The 19,453-nt window shown below is 37.3% G+C and overlaps 1 protein-coding gene across 3 annotated transcripts in view; it reads right to left on the bottom strand.

Moving 5' to 3' along the window:
- Positions 1–1,059: 1,059 nt before the first annotated feature.
- Positions 1,060–19,453, bottom strand: part of TMTC3 (transmembrane O-mannosyltransferase targeting cadherins 3) — a 44,436-nt gene continuing 26,042 nt past the window's right edge. For all 3 annotated transcript variants that reach the window (XM_077832528.1, XM_077832530.1, XM_077832535.1), the window contains 7 exons: positions 16,062–16,210; positions 11,622–11,742; positions 9,920–10,031; positions 6,991–7,094; positions 6,001–6,170; positions 5,164–5,390; positions 1,060–3,221 (listed from right to left, as the gene is read on the bottom strand). In XM_077832528.1, the coding sequence (XP_077688654.1) occupies positions 2,404–3,221; positions 5,164–5,390; positions 6,001–6,170; positions 6,991–7,094; positions 9,920–10,031; positions 11,622–11,742; positions 16,062–16,210 (1,701 nt within the window). In that variant the 3' untranslated portion in view covers positions 1,060–2,403. The remainder of the gene's footprint in view (positions 3,222–5,163; positions 5,391–6,000; positions 6,171–6,990; positions 7,095–9,919; positions 10,032–11,621; positions 11,743–16,061; positions 16,211–19,453) is intronic.

Below are 19,453 nucleotides of genomic sequence, written 5' to 3' on the forward strand. Positions count from 1 at the left end.
TTTCTCATGTAACGAATATATACATAACATTAGATTTTATACATCAACTGGCCTGTAAAAGTTATTTTCCTGCTGCAAATGTGGTGCAATATAGTTACACTAGATAAGGCAGTCATAGCCCAGATCATCTCCTCCCATGGAAAATCCCATGAGAACAGGGAGAAAGCATAAGGGAAGAAGGCTGAGGTTTCCACACCCCTCTCTCCCAAGCCTGGAAAATCCCTGAGGACCCTGAAAGCCTGGGTCAGCTGCAGAGGAGCCCTGTATTTGTATACCCACCGTGGCTTGGTTAGAGCTGTGATCCTTTCCTTAGCTGTGGGATTACAAGGACGAGGGAGATAAAACCATTTGTGGAAAAGATAATGCAACCCATAGTATCTTTTTCACCAAATTTCCATGGAGCCAGATGGAAGATATGTATACTTTGACCCCTCCCCACACTGATCTATCTCCCTATAGCATCAACCCTGGACTTCAAGGAGAAGCCTCCACAAGGTCTTTTTTGGGTGAGGAAGGAGAATATAGTGGTATAGACAGTGCAGTGGAGGCACCAGAGTGCCTTTAACTATGTACAGAAAGAGGACGTTCAGGGTCGGCCTTTGTGATCTTATCTAGAGTCCACCATCTAAATGTGAATATTAATTTCTTCCTGAATTGTTTTCCTTCCTTGTTTGAAATGAAAGGCTGAAATAACATGTTAATAAAATAAGAGATGATTTGCCAAACTAAATGTTTATTTAGGATATATATATATTTTTAATTCAGCCTGTAAAATTACTGATTTTGTTTTCACTGATTTAGTTTTAATTAAGTCAGACATGTTAGATCGATGCTACTTGAAACTAAGCTAATAGGAGGACTCCTAACCAGATTTTTTAAGAGCTATTTTTGTTGGTTATTGTTAAGCTCACTCTAATGTGAATATAATTTGAAATAAATAAGGAGACTCTGCATAAGAAACAAGGCTTCAGTATCAATTAAAATGTTATTGAATTATACTGTGATTCTCATGATTCTTTTCATGTTTCATATCTACAGTAAAGCAAGACAAATAGGCAATTTTAGGTAATCAATGGTATATTTAAACAAAAACATATGCATAACCACAAGGATAAAAAGAATGTTGAAATTATCAAACAAAATGTTTCATGTGAGAAATTACATTTGTGCATTGTGACAGACATGTTAGCGGAAACTTTTTAGAAATTCAGTAGTCAAAATAAATATTTAATAAAAAAATCATGCTTACTCGGTGACAAAATATCAAACAATAGAGGAGTTTGGTGCTTGGAAGTAAATCAGAAGGTACATTTCCTTATGTTAAACAGCGCTGAAATTAGTGGCTTAATTATTATAACACTGCCATAAAGAGTAGGTAAATCATTTTTATAATTAGTTTATGTTGACAGTCACAAGACTAAAATACTGTTCGATGAATGCAAATAATAAAGCCAGTTTACTATACATAATGAATAATTTATTACACCATGAAATCAATTGATATAAATGCTCCATGGACCACTGCACAGCATACTAGTTACTGAGATGCATTTGTCAGTGTCCAGTGAACTCAGGAGCGAATGAACCAACCCCCCCAAAGGTTTGATGTACAATGATTTTTTACAACTTGGTGACTGGTAGTAGAGAAAGATGCATATGCATTTTTTTCAAAAGGAAAAACCACAGTAAAATGTCATGAGAGCACCACACGATTTCTATTTATCAATTCGATAAAATAGTACAAATTATTTTTATAGGAAATGAAGAACAATTAAAACATTATTGTGTCATCCCATATTTAGAAAACAGTTGCATTTATTATTTTAGAGTGTTGTTTCATCAGTGTATATTGTTTGAAAAAAGTCACCTTAAAAATACCACTGGTGACAGTGCGTGTTGTTTATTCTTTGTTAAGCTCTGGAACACTAATAATGCAAATAAAAGTTTACTGCATAGTGAAGATCTAGAAAGATTTCAATGGCTGACACATACTGAAATTTAGAAAAAGTTAATAAAAATAGAATCATACAGAATCAAGCTGCAATGTATCTGGGTTACCCCATTAACTCTCCACTGAGATTTTTTTATGCTTCCTTGAGAATACTGTTACAGGGTCTCTCTGGCCACCAGTATTTTAGTGTTAGAGTGCCATTCTTCACCATTAGAAGATCCATGTTTTCTTCTCATACTCAACCCCCACTCAAAAAAAACCTGATTAAATGTTACAGGTTTCTCGACAGATTATACTCTGTGTTGTAAAGCAGCCCTCTTCTGCTTGTTAAATGATATGCTGTCAATATTCTTTCCACTTTCAAAGCACCAGTCTAATTTCCAGTTTGATCAAACATTATGCAATAATTAAAAGTTGCGTCCTCCCCCTGCTCTATTGTGACATGATAAAGGCTATTCACCATTTAAAATCCGTTCGATCTCTTCTAGTCTTTTCAAAGCAGCAACTCTTTTTTTTTCAATGTCTTTGATTTCTTTTGTAGATTTTTTTTTAGTCTCTTTGTCTGTGTTATTTTTGCCTGTTCGTTTCTTGCTATTTGACTGTCCTTTGTTAATGTTACTATTCAATGTCTGGGTGGCTTTCTGTTCATTTTTTACTTCTTTCAAGTTTTCAAATGGAATTTTTTTTTCCCCCACAGCTGCAGTCCCATCTGCTGGAAATGTTGACTGTTCTGCAGCACCGAGCAATGAAATTTTACTTCTGACTATATTTAAATGCCGTTGAATATATTCCTCATGCGGTGCTAATGCTAATGTCTCAACAAGACATTTTTCTGCTTTTATTAAGTCTCGTTCCTCAAAATAAACTACACAAAGATTATGTTTTCCTTGTACATTGTTAGGATCCATTTCCAGGATTTTTTCAAAACACTTTTTAGCTCCACTTATATCTTTCTTTTGGTTCATTAAGATGTCTCCCTTTAAAATCAGACCTTTGGTATGATCAGGATAATATCTCAGTAACTCTTCCAGGACTGGCAAAGCCATCAGCTCTTTTGCAGTCTGAGAATAAAGCAGTGCCAAATTAAACAAAGCGCTTCGGAAGCCTGGTTGTAACCTTATGGCTTTCTTCATCCAAGACTCTGCTTCAGCATCTCTTTTGTCATCCATCGCCAGCATACCCAAGTTGAAGTAGCCATTTGCATCTTGTGCTTCCTCTTTCACATAACTTAACAGCCTTTTCTTGGCTTCAGGTCTAAGTGTAGGGTCACCTAAAGTGACAGAAAATATATTAAAGATATTTTTGCAAACATTTTCAGAATAGCCCTGAAAAATGTTAACATAACCCCTAAACTAAAAAGTAACATTCTTTAATATTATATATGCTTAGCATTAAATAAAGCTGCAGAAATGGCGGGGTCTCAAATGCTACTTAATATCTTTGAAGGCTATAAAAGATATAAACATATCATAGTGCTCTTCCCTGTTGAAGAAGAAGATTTAGTTTTGATATGATAGATCCAAATAATGGGATCTCTAAAAGTCTGAGAAGACGTGAGCGAACAGAATGAGGAGAAAAGGTCAATTCAGACAACTAGCTCTTACAAAGGCAATCAGAGTGAAAGGACCTCATTTTACTGTTAAAGAATAGATTTTAAGGCTGGGAGGGACAATTAGATCATCATGTCTGACCTCAAAGCCAAGCTAAAATATCTTCCAACAGCATATCAAATCCGAGATCATAGAATCTTCCACAATTACAGACAGCCCATGTAATCTATTTTACACCTTTTAAAGTTCTTGTGTTTCAAATTTTGTCAGGTATGATTTTTGTTTAAATACTGGAGCACACACTGCAAAGAGGTTGCCGTCTGATCAGGTTATGTTGAAAACTAACTAACGGCTCATTGCACCGTTTTACGACACTCCACTACATATATTTTAGCATGGGATTTTGCTCAACTTTACGTAGAATACACACTATGCCTATTGAGAAGGCAGTTCACTCTTCTTTTCTCCACAGTAAAAAATAAATTTGTAACTAGTTACTTTTGCCACATAATCTTAGTAACTGCCAATGTGCATATACAGGGTTTATGTAACCATACTTTTCAAAAACTTCTACTAGAAATTAAGCAAAATAAGTGAACACTGATGTAGATTTACATTAGCCACTGACATTACAAGGCAACATATAGAAAGAGGCAGGTATTCTTTAACATCAGCTTTAAAGCCCAATGAAGTCAATGGAAACTTTTAGTCAGTGAAGAATAGATAATCACTGTATGTGAAATAGTTGTCAACATTTACAAGCATTTTGGGAAACTGGTTAGAGACAAGGATTTTATGTATGCTCTATACCAGGGGTGGCCAAACTGTGGCTAGTGAGCCACATGCAGCTCTTTTACAGTCAAAGTGCAGCTCCCAGAGCTCACCATGTCCCCCACTTCTCTGCCTAATAGACTGGCAGGGAGGGGAGCTCGTGGCTTCTGGAGGCCCATGGGGAAGAAGCCTCAAGCCACACCACCCGGCTGCAGGCAGGAGCCGAAAGCCCCAGCAGGTGAGTCCTACAGGGGCTGAAGCCCTGAGCCCTGGCAGGTGCGCCTGGCTCTTGAGGTTATGAAAATCATCATATGTGGCTCAGAGGGTCAATAAACTTGGCCACCCCTGCTCTATATGCATAAGAAGATACCTTAAAAATAAGAAAAATAATGCAGACTTAAAAACAAGTACAAACATCAGATGGGTTACATGCACAAGTAAAACCCTGGTAAAACTAAAGAAGTTTCATAGGGTCTAGAAAAGCCTAGAGGGGCAATGATGAGAGGAAATTGCAGTTCTTGAGAAAAACAGAATGTGACTGTTTTCTAAAGACGACAAATCAGACATCATTAGGAGCTTAATCACAGTGTGTGTAAGTCATAGACTATCAGGGTTGGAAGGGACCTCAGAAGGTCATCTAGTCCAACCCCCTGTTCAAAGCAGGACCAATCCCCAATTTTTGCCACAGATCCCTAAATGGCCCCCTCAAGGATTAAACTCACAACCCTGAGTTTAGCAGGCCAATGCTCAAACCACTGAGCTATCCCTCCCCCAAGGAAGGGTTAAATGGTGTTTGGGACCTTTAAACAACACCCACACCACCAAGTACCTACCCCCACCTTCTCTCCCAAATACAAATATAGAGTAGATATTTTAGGCAAACCAACATACCAGATTCTTGCATGAGTAGCGCAGAATTGAACAATGCCAGTTTATGTTTAGGATTAAGTTCTAATGCCCGGTTGAAGTTCTTCAGGGCTTCTGTTGGATCTTTTAGTTCAATGTAAACAATTGCCAAGTTGTACCACAGGTCTGCATTGGTTCTGTCCAATTCCAGGGCTCTAAGATAAGCTTCCTTTGCTTTCACAGGCTTATTCATTTTTAAAAGTAATTCACCCCTGTCGAGGAACCAAATTTCTGTTTAACTTTCATGCCGAAGAAACATACACATATATTTTACAATAAAAAGTTATTAACAGTTTGTTTCCCTAAATTTGAAGGCTGTGGTGCAGGAGTAAAGAAAACTTTAAATAATCAGATCATTTTATATGAAATCCTATTAAGACCTAGTCAGGAGGCTTTAAAAAGGCCGCACTGCAGACACAGGAATTTAGGGCAGAGCTTGCTGTACTGTCCATTTGAACAGGATGTAGTTTGGAGCCCCAACCCCAGAGGATATGAAAAGAATGTTGTGAGTAAGCATTCTTTAAAGCAGGATGGTTTATACTGACATATGAAGTTACAAAGTAGAACAAGCTTGGAGGCAAATTTTACCAGTAGTAGAAGTTCATAAACTGGGAACGAACTACGATATTTGACTACAACCAACAAAACTGTATCTTGTTTTCAAATGTAAACTGACAGACTTTTTCCCCCTATTCTTAAACAGTTCAAAACTAATTCCCTTATAGAGTAAATAAATTAAGTTGTTTATTGGCGTTCTGTAATATTAAACAAAACTTTAGTATATTTTGAAGAATAAACATCTCCCCAAATCAACAAAAATACCTGCTAATGTAAGCCTGTTTGAAATCTGGCCTCATACTAATTGCTTGTCGATACAACTGATCTGCTTCTTCAAGGCGAGATTCGTTTGTCCGAATCAAGTTTGCAAGATTTATATAAACATTTAGATGGTTAGGAGCAACTCGTGCTGCGTATTTTTTACCTGGGATAATCTGGCCAAAAAAAAAAAATAAATAAAAAATAAACCAGTGGAAAGTTAAAAACAAAAATCAGAAAGAACGCATATAGTTAAATGCATGAAGCTGCTTTCCAAACTTCTTCTATCATCAAGGTAAAATAGGATATATAACAACTTGAACTTACAATGCCATGTTAGCACTGATAATATAAATTCTAAAACATCATAAATCCCTTCCCTTCAAAAAAAACAGGAGAGTGCAATTTGATATGCCAAGAAGCTTATTAAAAAAAAAAAAAAAAAAGCCATACCTTGGGACTCCTACCATGGCACTGGGCACCGAGCTTGGGGCTTCTTCCGCCAGTGGCTCCTGGGTTGGGGGCTTCCGCTCCTGCCGACTGCAGCCAGGGTAGCCCAGGCTCAGGGCCTCTCCTCTACCCCAGCCAAGGCAGCCTGGGACTGGGACTTCCAGCCCCCAGCCGGGGCTCAGGGCAGTCTGGGCTTCAGGCTTCAGCCCTGCAGCTGAAGTCGGGGCTCAGAGCACCCAGGCTCGGGGCTTCTTCCCCTAGGGCTCTTGCTGGGGCTCAGGGTGACCCAGTTAGGGCTTCTTCCCTGGGGCTTCTTCTGAGTTTGAGACCCCCACAGCTACAACACCCTGAAATTTCAGATGTAAACATCTGAAATTGACCAATTTTAAATCCCTCTGGTTGTGAAATTGACCAGAATAGGCCATGAATTTGGTAGGGCCCTACTCACGCTAGCTGGGTATGCAGCATCAGTACTCTAGAGACCATCATAACTGTAGACATACCTAGAAAGATTTCAAAGGATGGTAGTTAAACATTACTACTTACCTGTGGCATCAGTGATTTAGCAATCATGTATGATTCTTCCGCTTCTTTGGTTTTGTTTAAATTTTTATAAGTTCTTCCTACATTCATGTGGGCACCAATATCATCTTAAAAAAAATTTGATATTCCATTCATGTCTCATATAAGTAAGTGTCTTTAAAAATCTATGCCTCATGAATATTAAATATTAATGCCTCCATTATAAACGTAAGCCAAAGGAATATTAAGGAGTCATTGATGCCTGCTGGAAAACTGATAAAATATTCTAAATGAATTGGATTTTGGTTACACTTCTTGTGGATCTTCCCCTTTCTCCATTTATTAAAGAAGGAATTTTTATTGAAATACATCTGATGGCTGAAGAGTTCTAACTTTTCCCGACACTTCTCACCTGAAATCACAGTTCTGTTTGTGACAATAAACGAAAAGTCTTCACAATAACTAACTGTGGGTGAACCAAAAAGGTGTACAAGCCTCTGCACAGGGACAAGTTACACTGCATAAGAATTATATAAAAATTATGACTTTAGGTTAAGAGTAAGCAGGAGATAAAAATTAAGAGTTTCTCTTTTATAAAGACATGGGTATTGTGACAAAACGGCTGATGTTGGTACGGTAGGTCCCGTGCTTTTCTTGGCAGAGGGGCTTGGACGCCACCCTTTGACCCTGTTCTTGGGGCACCCAGGGCCCTACTAGTTGTCTGGACAGGTGGTAGAGGAGGGAAGTGGGGGAGAGGTCTGGGTTTGCTCCTCACTCTGAGCCTCAGCCCCTCTCAACCCCTGTGGGTTTCTTACCCTCTTCCACCTTGGGCAGGGTGACCCTCAGTCCTTGACGCTGGGGAAGGGTTTCCCTTACTCCAATTCTCTGGTTTTTCAATTCTCAGCAACACACCTCCAAACTCCAGTCCTCTCTCCATCTTCGCTACACACTGTCTGCCTGAAGCAGGGGTTATTTATTAGGTTCCTGACAGGGCCTTAAATTGGCTACAGGTGCTCCAATGAACCTGTAGTAATCTTCCCTAGAGTACAGAGAACCATGCCTTAATTAGCCTAGAGCTTATATCTCCCCTCTCCCACTGTTCCTTTGCCCTGCTGTATCACAATATACAAAAGAAAAAGTAACACAGGAAAACATTATAAGCAGAATTGTGCCAAGGTTATTTATTCATAAGAACTCAGTAGATCCCTTTTAGGGTTTTCAAACTCGGTAAAAATCGATTCTTGGCTAAAAGCACTCAATGTTCAGAAGCTGATGTTAAAACACTGAACAAGATTGTTCTAAGCATACTTTGTACATCATCCCATACATTTTGATTCCATATGTGAGAACATTATCTAGGAAAGAATCTGAGGTGAACGACTGCAGTATTTTCTACGTGGCTATCCAGCAGATCAGTTCAAGTAGAATTGACAAGAGGATGACAAATCGGCTCACATGGATAAATGTTTTTATATGACTTCCTAGTGAGAGACTTTTCAAAGAACAGATTATAAGCATTTTTACAAAGTTCTTTTACAGACGAAGGCAGACCTTACGTGCTCGTCTTGAATCAAACTAAATACCCTTTGGGCTTAAAGCACTGACATCCCAAAACAGAACCCAATGGAGCTTTTTATGTCTTCTTTACAGAATAAGGCAGAGGAAGTAATCAAATAAACCCTACATGATGGAGAAGACTAAAAGTCTGATTCTGATAAGAGCAGCAAATGGATCTGAATACTAACCACCTCACTAAAATACAAAACCACTCTTCAAAGTTACCTTTCAAGAAGCCAGGAATGACTTCCAATTCTCTTTAGAAAATTTCTGTTTTCCTTTCTTTTGGCTAAATTTACACAGTTATTTGAACATATTAATCTCAGATATCTTTATTGATAAAGGAACTGAGTGCAATCTATAACAGCTTTGTGACCCCATAGTTTAATACACAGCACTTAAAAGGTTAATTCATAATTGAGTAATGGCAAGATGAAATATCAAAGCAAAACAATTATTTCTAAAGCTTTTTGAAAACAGTAATAGTACTAGCAGTTTGAAGTCATTTTGAGACTACAAAACCACAAACAAACCACTAAAACAGAAAAAGAGTGTGGCATACAAAAGCTAAATGATCATAAGGGTTTTTGGTTAGCAATTTTTCTCTCACCATGGCAGCTTAAGTGGAAAGTACCTTGGGTGACAATAATCCTTTTTCACTCTCTCCCCTTTGTTTTTAAACAGCTAATACCCTGTAGCTGTAACTGCATCAAAAAAAATAATCAAAACTTCTATTGACTTTGGATTTCAAACAAAACACCCACCCATACAATTAATTATAATGCACTCCAAAACCACAACTCCTACATAATAAAACATGTACTGTGCATTGTATAGAATGTCAAAAAGCACACCAAATTTTGTGTGTAGTGCTCCACAAATATGATATGCATGTTAAACTGTAAGTTATTTACTTTTTCCTTTCAGATAGGTTTGAAAACTAAAAAAAAATATAACAGTATTACCTGCATCCTTTGTGTCAATACCGTATTAACAATACATAAAGTATAAGGAATATTTAGTATTAATATTGCATATGTACTTAAGCTTCATTAACCTCTGTTACAACTTAGACTGTATTCCTTTTAAGAGATTAAAAACCCTGCATTTCTGTAGATCCACAAAACTTCACTCAGAAAAGTTTACAATAAGATAATATTTTGTCCACGTTTCTTACAGAGAATAATCTCGCTATAGTCAACCTACTAAATATATTACATGATTTAAAGTTCACTTACGGAAACAAACATAATTAATGCAGAAGTAATTTCTTGAAAGAGTGCACTTAGAATAGACTACAAAAAGAGAGATTCCCTTAAAGTATCAAATTATTAAGAAGAAATCATCAACACCACTGAATGCACCTGAGTAAATGCAACTCATCGATAACTTTTACCTGGTTGCACTTGTGTGGCCTGTACGAAGAATTTCAAAGCTCTTTCAAAGTTCTTTTCATTTTCTAGAGCATGACCCACATTATTCCACAGTTTGGCATTGTTCTTATTTACCTGAATATGGAAGGCATACAGATATTAAATTTCAAGTATATATCGCTTAGAGTGCTTTTAACTATACTGAATACATTTAAAGAAGCAAAGCAAATAATTTAGAAAGTTACATAAATTCCATGAAACTACTATGTAAAAAGAATATCAAATCACAGATTGGGAGAATTACAGCAAGTAAAGTAAACTTGTTGCCCAGGATCTGTTTTATTTACCAGGCTCTGTCAAATTCAATCCTTATAAAAGTCCAAAACCCATCCAATCTGTATTACAATTCTTAAAGGGAAATGGGCATCCAAGAGTAAACAGACTCCTCCATCTCACCTTTAATTCAAAGATGGCTTATTTTTGGGGCTCACATTTTTCAGAGATCTGGTCCTCAACAGAATAAATGCATCTGTGGGTTCATCCAAATGATCAACCATACTCTACAACACCTTCAAATGTGTGCTTATTGTGCTTACTCACAATCAAGAAAAAGCCCCAATACCTTATTTTTTTTTTGCACATTAATTCCAATGTGAGATGACACACTGGTTTTAAAACATTCTCAGAAGCAATTATTTGGGCATAAGGATTCCCATGATGTAACAACTTGTAAACCAAACACTGCAATTCTCCAATATTATCTTGCCCAGCTGCACTTAGAATTTTGAAGAAACTGGCTAAAAAGGTCTCACTGCACAGTAAGTAGTGGGGGGCCATTGTCTGGCTTGCTGGAAAATGGTGTGTGCCCTTTTTAAGGGCTAGAGAGCCAGGGAATGATTTTCTGCTGCAGTTGCACACCAGGCCACTGTTGGGACACTGACCCATCCTAACTCCTAACCGAAAGAGAGGGGGAATTATATAGGTCCATGCCAGGGCAGGAAAAGCCCTGTTTTACCTGGACCAGGCAGATCAGCGCCCACCCTTGCTCCAACATAAGTGGTGAAATATGGGGGTTTGTCAGAATCCACTGTGGGCATTGCACTAGTTGCTACTTTATTTAAGGGTTGGGAAGGAATTTTTCACTCACCACCAGATTGGCCAAAGAGAACGGTTTTTTATTTCCACCTCCCCCACAGCAGGTTCATGGGAGCTTAATTGGGGCAAACATGAAATGAGATTTAGGCTATGATATTGCAACTAATTATGTAAATGTGGGGTGGATGTCCAGTGCAGGTACTCCATATGGAATGGATAGTGATCAGAAATGGCAAAGGATTTAAACAAAGTAGTCTTTAAAGGAGCAGAAATACAGGGGGAGGGTTGTGGCTCCTATGACTGGAATGGCAAGGACCCAATCCCCTCTTCTTTATAGCCCTCCCCCCTTAAACCTCATTTGAGGTGGGGGATGGCGAGGTCCGATCAGCAGGTTGGCTGAGGACCAGGATGGGTAAGGGGGAGGGCTGATGGAAGCTCACCGGGTATATTTATTGAAACAATTATGGAATTACCAGAACTGAACATTTTTACCTGCTGGCTACTCCCAGACATTTAAGCATAAAACTGCGGCTTAATTAAACCACATCTAGTGTCTCCTGTCCTTCTTCCAGTGCAGCCAATGATCCATTATCTACTTGCCCTACGCCACTTTGAAACATAATACTGTACCTTTAAAGCTGACATAAATAAGGTGTATTCTGATTCCCAATCCCAGTTTCTGTGCAGTGTTTTTAAGGCATGAGTGAATAGCACTACAGACAGACAAACCCAGGACAGCTTTCTCAGCACACTGTTAAACAAAAAAAACCAAAACCAAATTAAAATCAGAGGTGTAAAAATACTGGCCCACTACACTATTTCAATATTATGCTAAGGGGGATATTTTACCTCCTTCCAGAGAGTAGGTATAACTGTTACTCATTGGTGAGTTAAAGCAAGAAAAGGGAACATTTTGCAATTGATACTGTAATTTATTCCAATTGAAAACTAGCAACTAATTTAAACTCTGAACTTTGAGGAACAGAATATTTAGCCTCAAACTTTTTTTATTTACTGTATCAATTATAATGTCACAATGTCCATTTGATAAATAAGTCTATTACAATAATCCACAACACTTTTCTAAAACTAAAATAAGAATGTGGGAGGTCCTTACATATGACAAACTCAAAAGCCCAATTCAAAATTAAGGCAATGAATGGGATCCTGAAGTCAAATGAAAAAGTTATTTAAGTATTTTAAAAAGCAGATATTGAGAATGCCTACTAGGTGATCTATTCCATCATCTTTGTCTAATACAGGACCATCCTATACAAGCTTTTTAATGCACAATTTCTCTAACTTTTACATAGTTTGGACATCATCTTAGTGGAGAGGTTGTCTCCTGGACCAACTTGTCTATTCACAATCACATAACAGCCTGGGGCCACTACAATTTCTTAAACGGAAGAAAGTTTTAATGTATCTTTAGCTTTTTAAATCAGTTTTAAAAACGGAAAATAATGAGGAAAATTCAGCATTAGGTGACCAGCCTGTTCCTCAATACAACTTCATCAACAAGGAATTATTTTGACGTTCTAAGGCCCGTGTCATACAGATTAGATGACCACAGTGGTCACTTTTGGCCTGAAATAATGAAACTTCTTTTTCTAGAGTTTATTTTCTATCCAGACTGGGTGTTTTGGGGGGTGCTACTTGATTTATCTGAGACAGATATAGAAAATATGGTAGCAGCCTGATCATTTGGACCCCAAATCCCAATCCATCCACTGGGAAAAAACTAGTAAGGACACAGTAACCTTCTGGTAAATACATTTAAAAATTGTTTGGTTTTAAGAAAGCTTTAAAATGCTTCTCTTATGCAACAGAGAATGTAAATGTAAACAACTTGCAGTGGCTCGTTGTCAGTTGTTTCTTATATTGTATGTTCTATAATAATTGTTCCCTGTGTGCTGTATTTCTGGAATAAGAGTGAGGGACTACTGCTTCCCCAGGGGGCATGATGAAAACAAACGTCTTTTTTATACTACAGTAGCATTTAAAATGTTTTAGATATTGTGCAGACCTATGAGGAAGACAGGCCAGAAAAACTATGGCAATTGGCACATGCCTTATTTATATAATCAATCCTTGCCCCTTTACCAAGACATCATTAGTTCTCTTTTCAAAAAGAGAACTAATGCTATTCCCACACCTTCCTGAGACAATGGGGTCTCTCTCTTTACGCAAGACCCTCTAGGTGCCTGTGCAAATGGTCCAGGGACACCTGAGACCTTCCTATGAACATAGTGTCCAGGGGGCAGGGGAAAGGCTCTGCAGATGGCAGGTATCAGACAGCAGGAAATCTCATGTCCATTTATAAGGCATTTGCTCTCATATCACTGTAGTCCTAGGGCTGTGAAAGTGAGACTGGGAGTTTGTGCAATGTCTCCTATAGGGTGGCCCTGTACACAGAAGCTGCCACTGTCCATCCTTAGCTCTGCATCTCATAAAACTAAACCAGTAATCAACATTTTTAAATATACAGCAAACTGAAATATATTTTATATGTACATTATATAAACTATGTAGTTCAATATACACAAGTGAGAGTATTTGTCCTTTAAATAAAGTATAAGTCAAGTTTGAACATATTCTCCTTAGAACAAATTCTTAATTTATATTTCTTTGTGCGTAATCTTTAGAAAATGTATAGCAATGCTAAGGAAAACAAAATTAAACATTTGTGTTTCTTTGATCTAAAAACAGATGGGACTAATTATTAGGCTTAGAAAGGCTAGGTCTACTTAGCAGCAACATTAGCATGTAACTTGAAATAAAGAATTTTGTACTGCAATAGAAAATATTTGGTTTCAAAGAATCTTTTTATTTTTAAAAAATTTTTATTAAAGAAAAAGACACTTATTGACACTAACACCCTTTGGAAAAAGATAAATCACAGAGAATATAAAAATCATGAAGAAATGCTCAGTAGTGAACCATACACTCAATTGAAAGCACCACTCAGGTTACAAGATGGAAGCCTACCTGCACTGTAAATTCTGCTATCACCTGAAAGACACTCCCAATTTGCTTTTTACCAATACATTATAGAAACTTAATTACACAAGTCAAATCCTTCGAGCTTACAATTTGTGGATCAGGAGAAAGAGGGAGGTAAGGACTACCTTCCTTTCTTAACATTTGATTCAGTTTCCAAATTCAAATCTCAAAACAAATTTTAACCCAATTATTCTATACTTAAACAACTGTAAAATATCTTTTCAATTCAGATGTGCAAAGGCACAAAGAATTAGAAATATTAAAAGCTAATAAAGTGCTCAGGATAAAGGATTGCGAATTAATCAGGGAAATATCAAAAAAACCCAAATACTCTTCTGTGAAGGTGGTGATATGAATTCCACGATTGCTTCACAATATTTGAACCTGTAATATTAAGTGATGCAATGGGATTAAGTACATTAGCCTTTCATATTTGCATATGTACAGTGCAGACACTTGAAAAGCAAAACACTACCACAAGGCAGAACAACATTTTGAAAGCACCTGTGATAATGGTATGGGATTTATGTTCATCCTACACATAAACCAACAAAACTAGCTTCTTTTACCTCCAAGTTTTAGTTCAAGAAGTATATTTAAAACAAAAGTAATTTTAAAATTACATACAGGCCCTTAATCTGAGACAGTTTTCAAGATGTCATTGGTTCCTCTGACTGGTGATCATTTTTTAATAGAAAAAAAGACAGATTTCAACATAAGCAGGTGAGTAAATATGTTTCTCCCTATTCAAAATTTGTTTTCAAACAAAAGACTCATTACCACCTAAAAATAGCAGAAAGGTTGAATTTCATGGCTCTCTCATTGCAAGAATCTACAAGAGCCAAATGAACACCACATTTTAAAGCAATGACATTATAGGTCCAAATAACATTTTGAATACTAGTTAAAATTACTGCACCGCATCTTAAGCGGGGAGGGCTGGGGTACATGGTCTGGCTTGGTGGGGAAGTGGCAAGGATGTTGCTGTAGCTGCAGAGCAGATCAGTGTGAGGATCCTAACTTGTCTCTGCCCCCGGTGACCAGAAGATGGGGGAGAGTACATAGGCAGAAGCTGGGTGGGGGAAGCCCTCTGGACCAACCGAAGCAGCACCCACCCTTGAAAGTGGTGAAATACTAGGTTTGGTCATGATCCACTGTGAGCTCCCACGATAGGTGCTGCTTTCTCAGGGGACTGGGAAGGAATTTCCTCCTCACTGCCAGACTGACCGAGGCAAAGTAATGGGTTCGGGGCGGGGGAGGAAGGGGAAGCTTATTTGGCGTAAGCAAGGAACAGGCATTAGTCTATGAGGTTGCAACTCAATTCTGTGGAGTGGATGTCCAGTGCAGGTACTCCATAGGCAAAGGATACAGTGATCAGATAATTTGGTAAAGGATTTAAAGAAGGCATTTGTTAAAAGACTAGAAATAGGGAGGGTTTGGGCTCCTATAACTGGTACAGCAGGGCACCAAATCCCCCATTATAGCCCCACCTAAACCCTTGTTGCAGGGAATAGGGGGATGGTTGGCTGGGGACCAGGATGGAAAATGTGGGGAGACTGACAGAAGCCCCCGGTAGATACTGAAATGATCATGGAGTTACCTACGCTGTACACTTATTTGCCAGGTACTCCCAGACAGTTAATAATGAAGTTGTGGCCTAATTAAACCACTCCTATCCTTCTAGTACAGCCTGACAATATATTTGAGGACCTCCTCCCAAGTCCCTTGTGGACATCTGTTCGCATCACGAAACTGCCAAAAATTAATCCTGACTGGCAGTCCTTGTTCAAGAGGCAACCTGGACTAGAATAATTGATATAACATACAAAGACAGAAACACACCTGGTTAGAGCTCTTTAGGAGAAGCTTGCAGAGCCACTTATCTACCTTTATTTTATAATGAACAAAGAGATAAATATGCAGTAATACTTAACATTTATATAGCACTTACATCAGACAATCTCAAAGCACTTTACAGATATTAATTAATTGTGCCTGGTTTCTGTCTACTATCTTTATTCATAGAATTACACCCCGCCCCCCCAAACCCTCTATTTTTTGACCTACCTTTTGTTTGATAATCTTTTCCACCCATGTGCTACTAAAATGCAGAATCCCATGCTAGGGACATACAACACTCGTTCTGCTACTACAAACCCAACAGGAAAAAAGAGGTTTGATGCAGGAATGAATGGCAACACTATTAAACAGAGTGCCTAGAAAACAAAAGCAAACATGAACTAGTAATCAAAACTAGAGTTACAAATTGTGCCTGCCACCTGAACAAATAGAAAAATAATAATAATAAAAAAAATAAACAATCCTTATGAAAGACTAAGAAGACTAAGTACACTTAACAAATCTCAAGTGTAATTTCTACATTACACTAAGAATGGATCTTTTTCACATGGGAGGTAATTTTTAGTCTACAAAGAGAAAGAACCCATTTTTGCTTAGTTACCTATGAAGCTTTACCAATTAACTTATTTGGTTGCCTACAAGTTGGAAGTGGGAAAAAAAGATCCACCTGCTAACGTTTCTTTAAAACAACGGTTCTCATAATGCATTAAAAACAATAGGAAAACATCAAGAACAACTTTATACCATCATGTTAAAGAATTTCCCACTGATTTCAATGAGGAATTCTGCATACAAAAAGTGACATGAGATGGTCCTAGGTTCTAAATCACCATGTTTCAGGAACATGAAAGTCAGAATTTTCAACATTATGACTCTTACAACTATTCTTTTTTGCCCCTTATCCATGTAGATTACTTGTGTGCTGTTAAACTTGTGCATTAGTATGACATATGAACATCAGAACCACAAATGAATTTCTTAATTTGCCTTGAACTTATTTGCCAATGGTTTGAAATGGGATTTAATTTTATCTTTCTTATACATTACACAAAACTGAATTGTATAATGTAACAGCTCTATCAGAGAAGTTCTAGAATCCAGTTGCATCGGTTACTGAACCATAATATGGCCCTTTGAATCCATCCCAGATGCTTTTGTCATATTTAAAGGAAGAGAATGAAACTCTTCCCAAGACACTTTAATGGTACTTTCAAACTTGATTTAGATCCAGTTATGTTTGGATTCATATTCAAACATGTGGCTAGTTGAATTCCTATTATCAATAGGAATGTAAAATTATTGTGAACATTTCTTGTCCATTTTAAAATATTTCCCTCACAACTCTTACCCACATGTTGTTCACTCCAAAATTATCAGTACAAAATGTATGGGTTGGTTTTAAAAGTATTTTTAATCCAGTATATTTAAGAAGACATTTGACATTCTAATAAAAAGGCAAGTTTTGGAAACTGCAATTCGATTTAAAAGCATTTTAACCAATGTACATCTTTTACAATTACACATGGAGTGTATGCATGCCAAATATCTCCAAAATAGTGCATGTTCATTCCATAAAAATGGTTTTGTTATTGAAACAAAGACCATTTGTATTTGCTACAGCTCACAACTATATAGTGGACCCAAAAACAGAAACTGGCAAAGTCATCATTCAGACTATGAAGGAGTTTAGACAAGCCTGCTCATAGTCCTGAGCCACTCTAGGGCTGTTTCTGCATTAAATTTTTTTTTTGGTCAATTTCTCCCACTGCACAGTGGTAGCTCTACAAATGAGAGCATAAGTGTAGACTGGCTGCTGGCATTTTTGCCTTTGAATCATACTCCTCCTCCCAGAGAAGTGATAGTACAAAAAGCCCTCAACCAAGCTACACTAGCACTCCCTGCATTGCTAATGCTGGTGGAGCTACTTTGCAGTAACTTATCAGAAAGCTCAACGTAGACAAGGCCTAAATTAACTTTATGTTGATTACACTGTTAGGGACACTCAAGAGCTAAATCCATTAAATGATTTCATGAAGCACTGAAAAAAATTGATTTAACTAAATTTGCTTACATTTTCCATTTTTCTTGGGGCTTTTTGGATGCATAAATCTCTCAAGTGAAGCCAACTGGCTGGAAATCTTCAATAATCTACTTATGTGACAGTTCAGTAAATTTACAAGCCCATATTGAAAAAGAAAGAGGTATTTTATAAACCTGACCAAACATGAATACTGAATTTCAAATACTCTGACATTTGCAGTAAGATGAATAAATATAGCTTCATATAGGAAATAAGTTATGCTGCCATAGATATATTTTAACTCTCATACTGTAATAGATGCATCTTTAACGAACAGCCATATAACCTGAATTTCCCTTTTATGCTATAAAATAAACGTTGCCATATTTATGGCCACTTAACCACTAGCAGCTAGTAGTTTTATTGCAATAACCTATATCTGAACTTAAAAAATTGTTTTGCTCTAAAATCATAATTCCTAATATTAAGCCTAACTGTCTTTTTCATGTTTATTTTTGTAATCTGTTGAAAAAATTTCAGAAGTATAAAATATATAAGTAAAGCATTCGGGGTGTAATCCAATTTATTTGGAAAAAGGCAAGAGAGTTACTTGTGTATACAGTTTAGTAAGAGACACATAATGTAATTAATACACTTTTCTTTGCAAGTCTATTATGGCACAGTCCTGGTCCCTTTTTCAAGTAATTCCCTTACTAGAAGAGTGAACCAACTCTCCAAAGATGTGGTGGTAGGAAATAATATTGTCAGATATTACTACTTATTGGGAACTGAGAGGAGAAAGTGGACGATTTCCTTTAAAAAAGGTGTGTACTCTTTTTTGAAGATAGTTTAGGTACCAATTCATAGTCATGGGCAACGTGAAGTTGGGAACCGTTGCTTTAGTGGTGCTGGACATGAGAACTGTCACTGGTCCCCTGTATAACAGTGACTTTTTGGTAGTGGCCCAGGATGGAATTGTGTAGTAATTTTTTTTGTTTAGAGTGTAAAGAGTCTAGGGAAAAAATGATGCTCAGAGTTAACGTGGTCAGAAATTACTACAAGAACTGCACTAACAAGGAGAACAGGGTAAGAATACAAGGCGGGGATGCAATCGCTAATTATCAAGTCTCATTGATATTAAGAGCTATTTAAATGCCCTAACTGTTCACCAATTGTGTTCAATAGCAGTATAAATTGAACTGTGTTCAGTTTTCTTAAATACTTGTAATATTTGGGATCTGTTTAAGGAGATCTTTCATACTGAGTTAATAAAAAGCTGTGAAACCAATTTTACTGTGTGTTTTCTATAGTATACCAATTAAATCTGTTTAAGGCAGCTGGAATTGGATGTACATACTGCTGCACCTTCTATAATTGCTGTCAGGCACTTCAGAAAGAAGGATTTTGAACAACAGTCTCCTACCTGAAGTCAACAGCTTGAGTTACTAGTTAGAAGTCAAAAGGAAATTTGGAACAAGAAAAACCGAAATGACTTAAAAGGTGCTAAGCTTTATTACAGAGATCATAACACCCAGTTGTACGTACTGACATGGACTCTGGAGAGCTATTTCCAAGAACA

The sequence above is a fragment of the Eretmochelys imbricata genome, chromosome 1 (assembly GCF_965152235.1).
Source record: "Eretmochelys imbricata isolate rEreImb1 chromosome 1, rEreImb1.hap1, whole genome shotgun sequence".
Lineage (NCBI taxonomy): Eukaryota > Metazoa > Chordata > Testudines > Cheloniidae > Eretmochelys > Eretmochelys imbricata.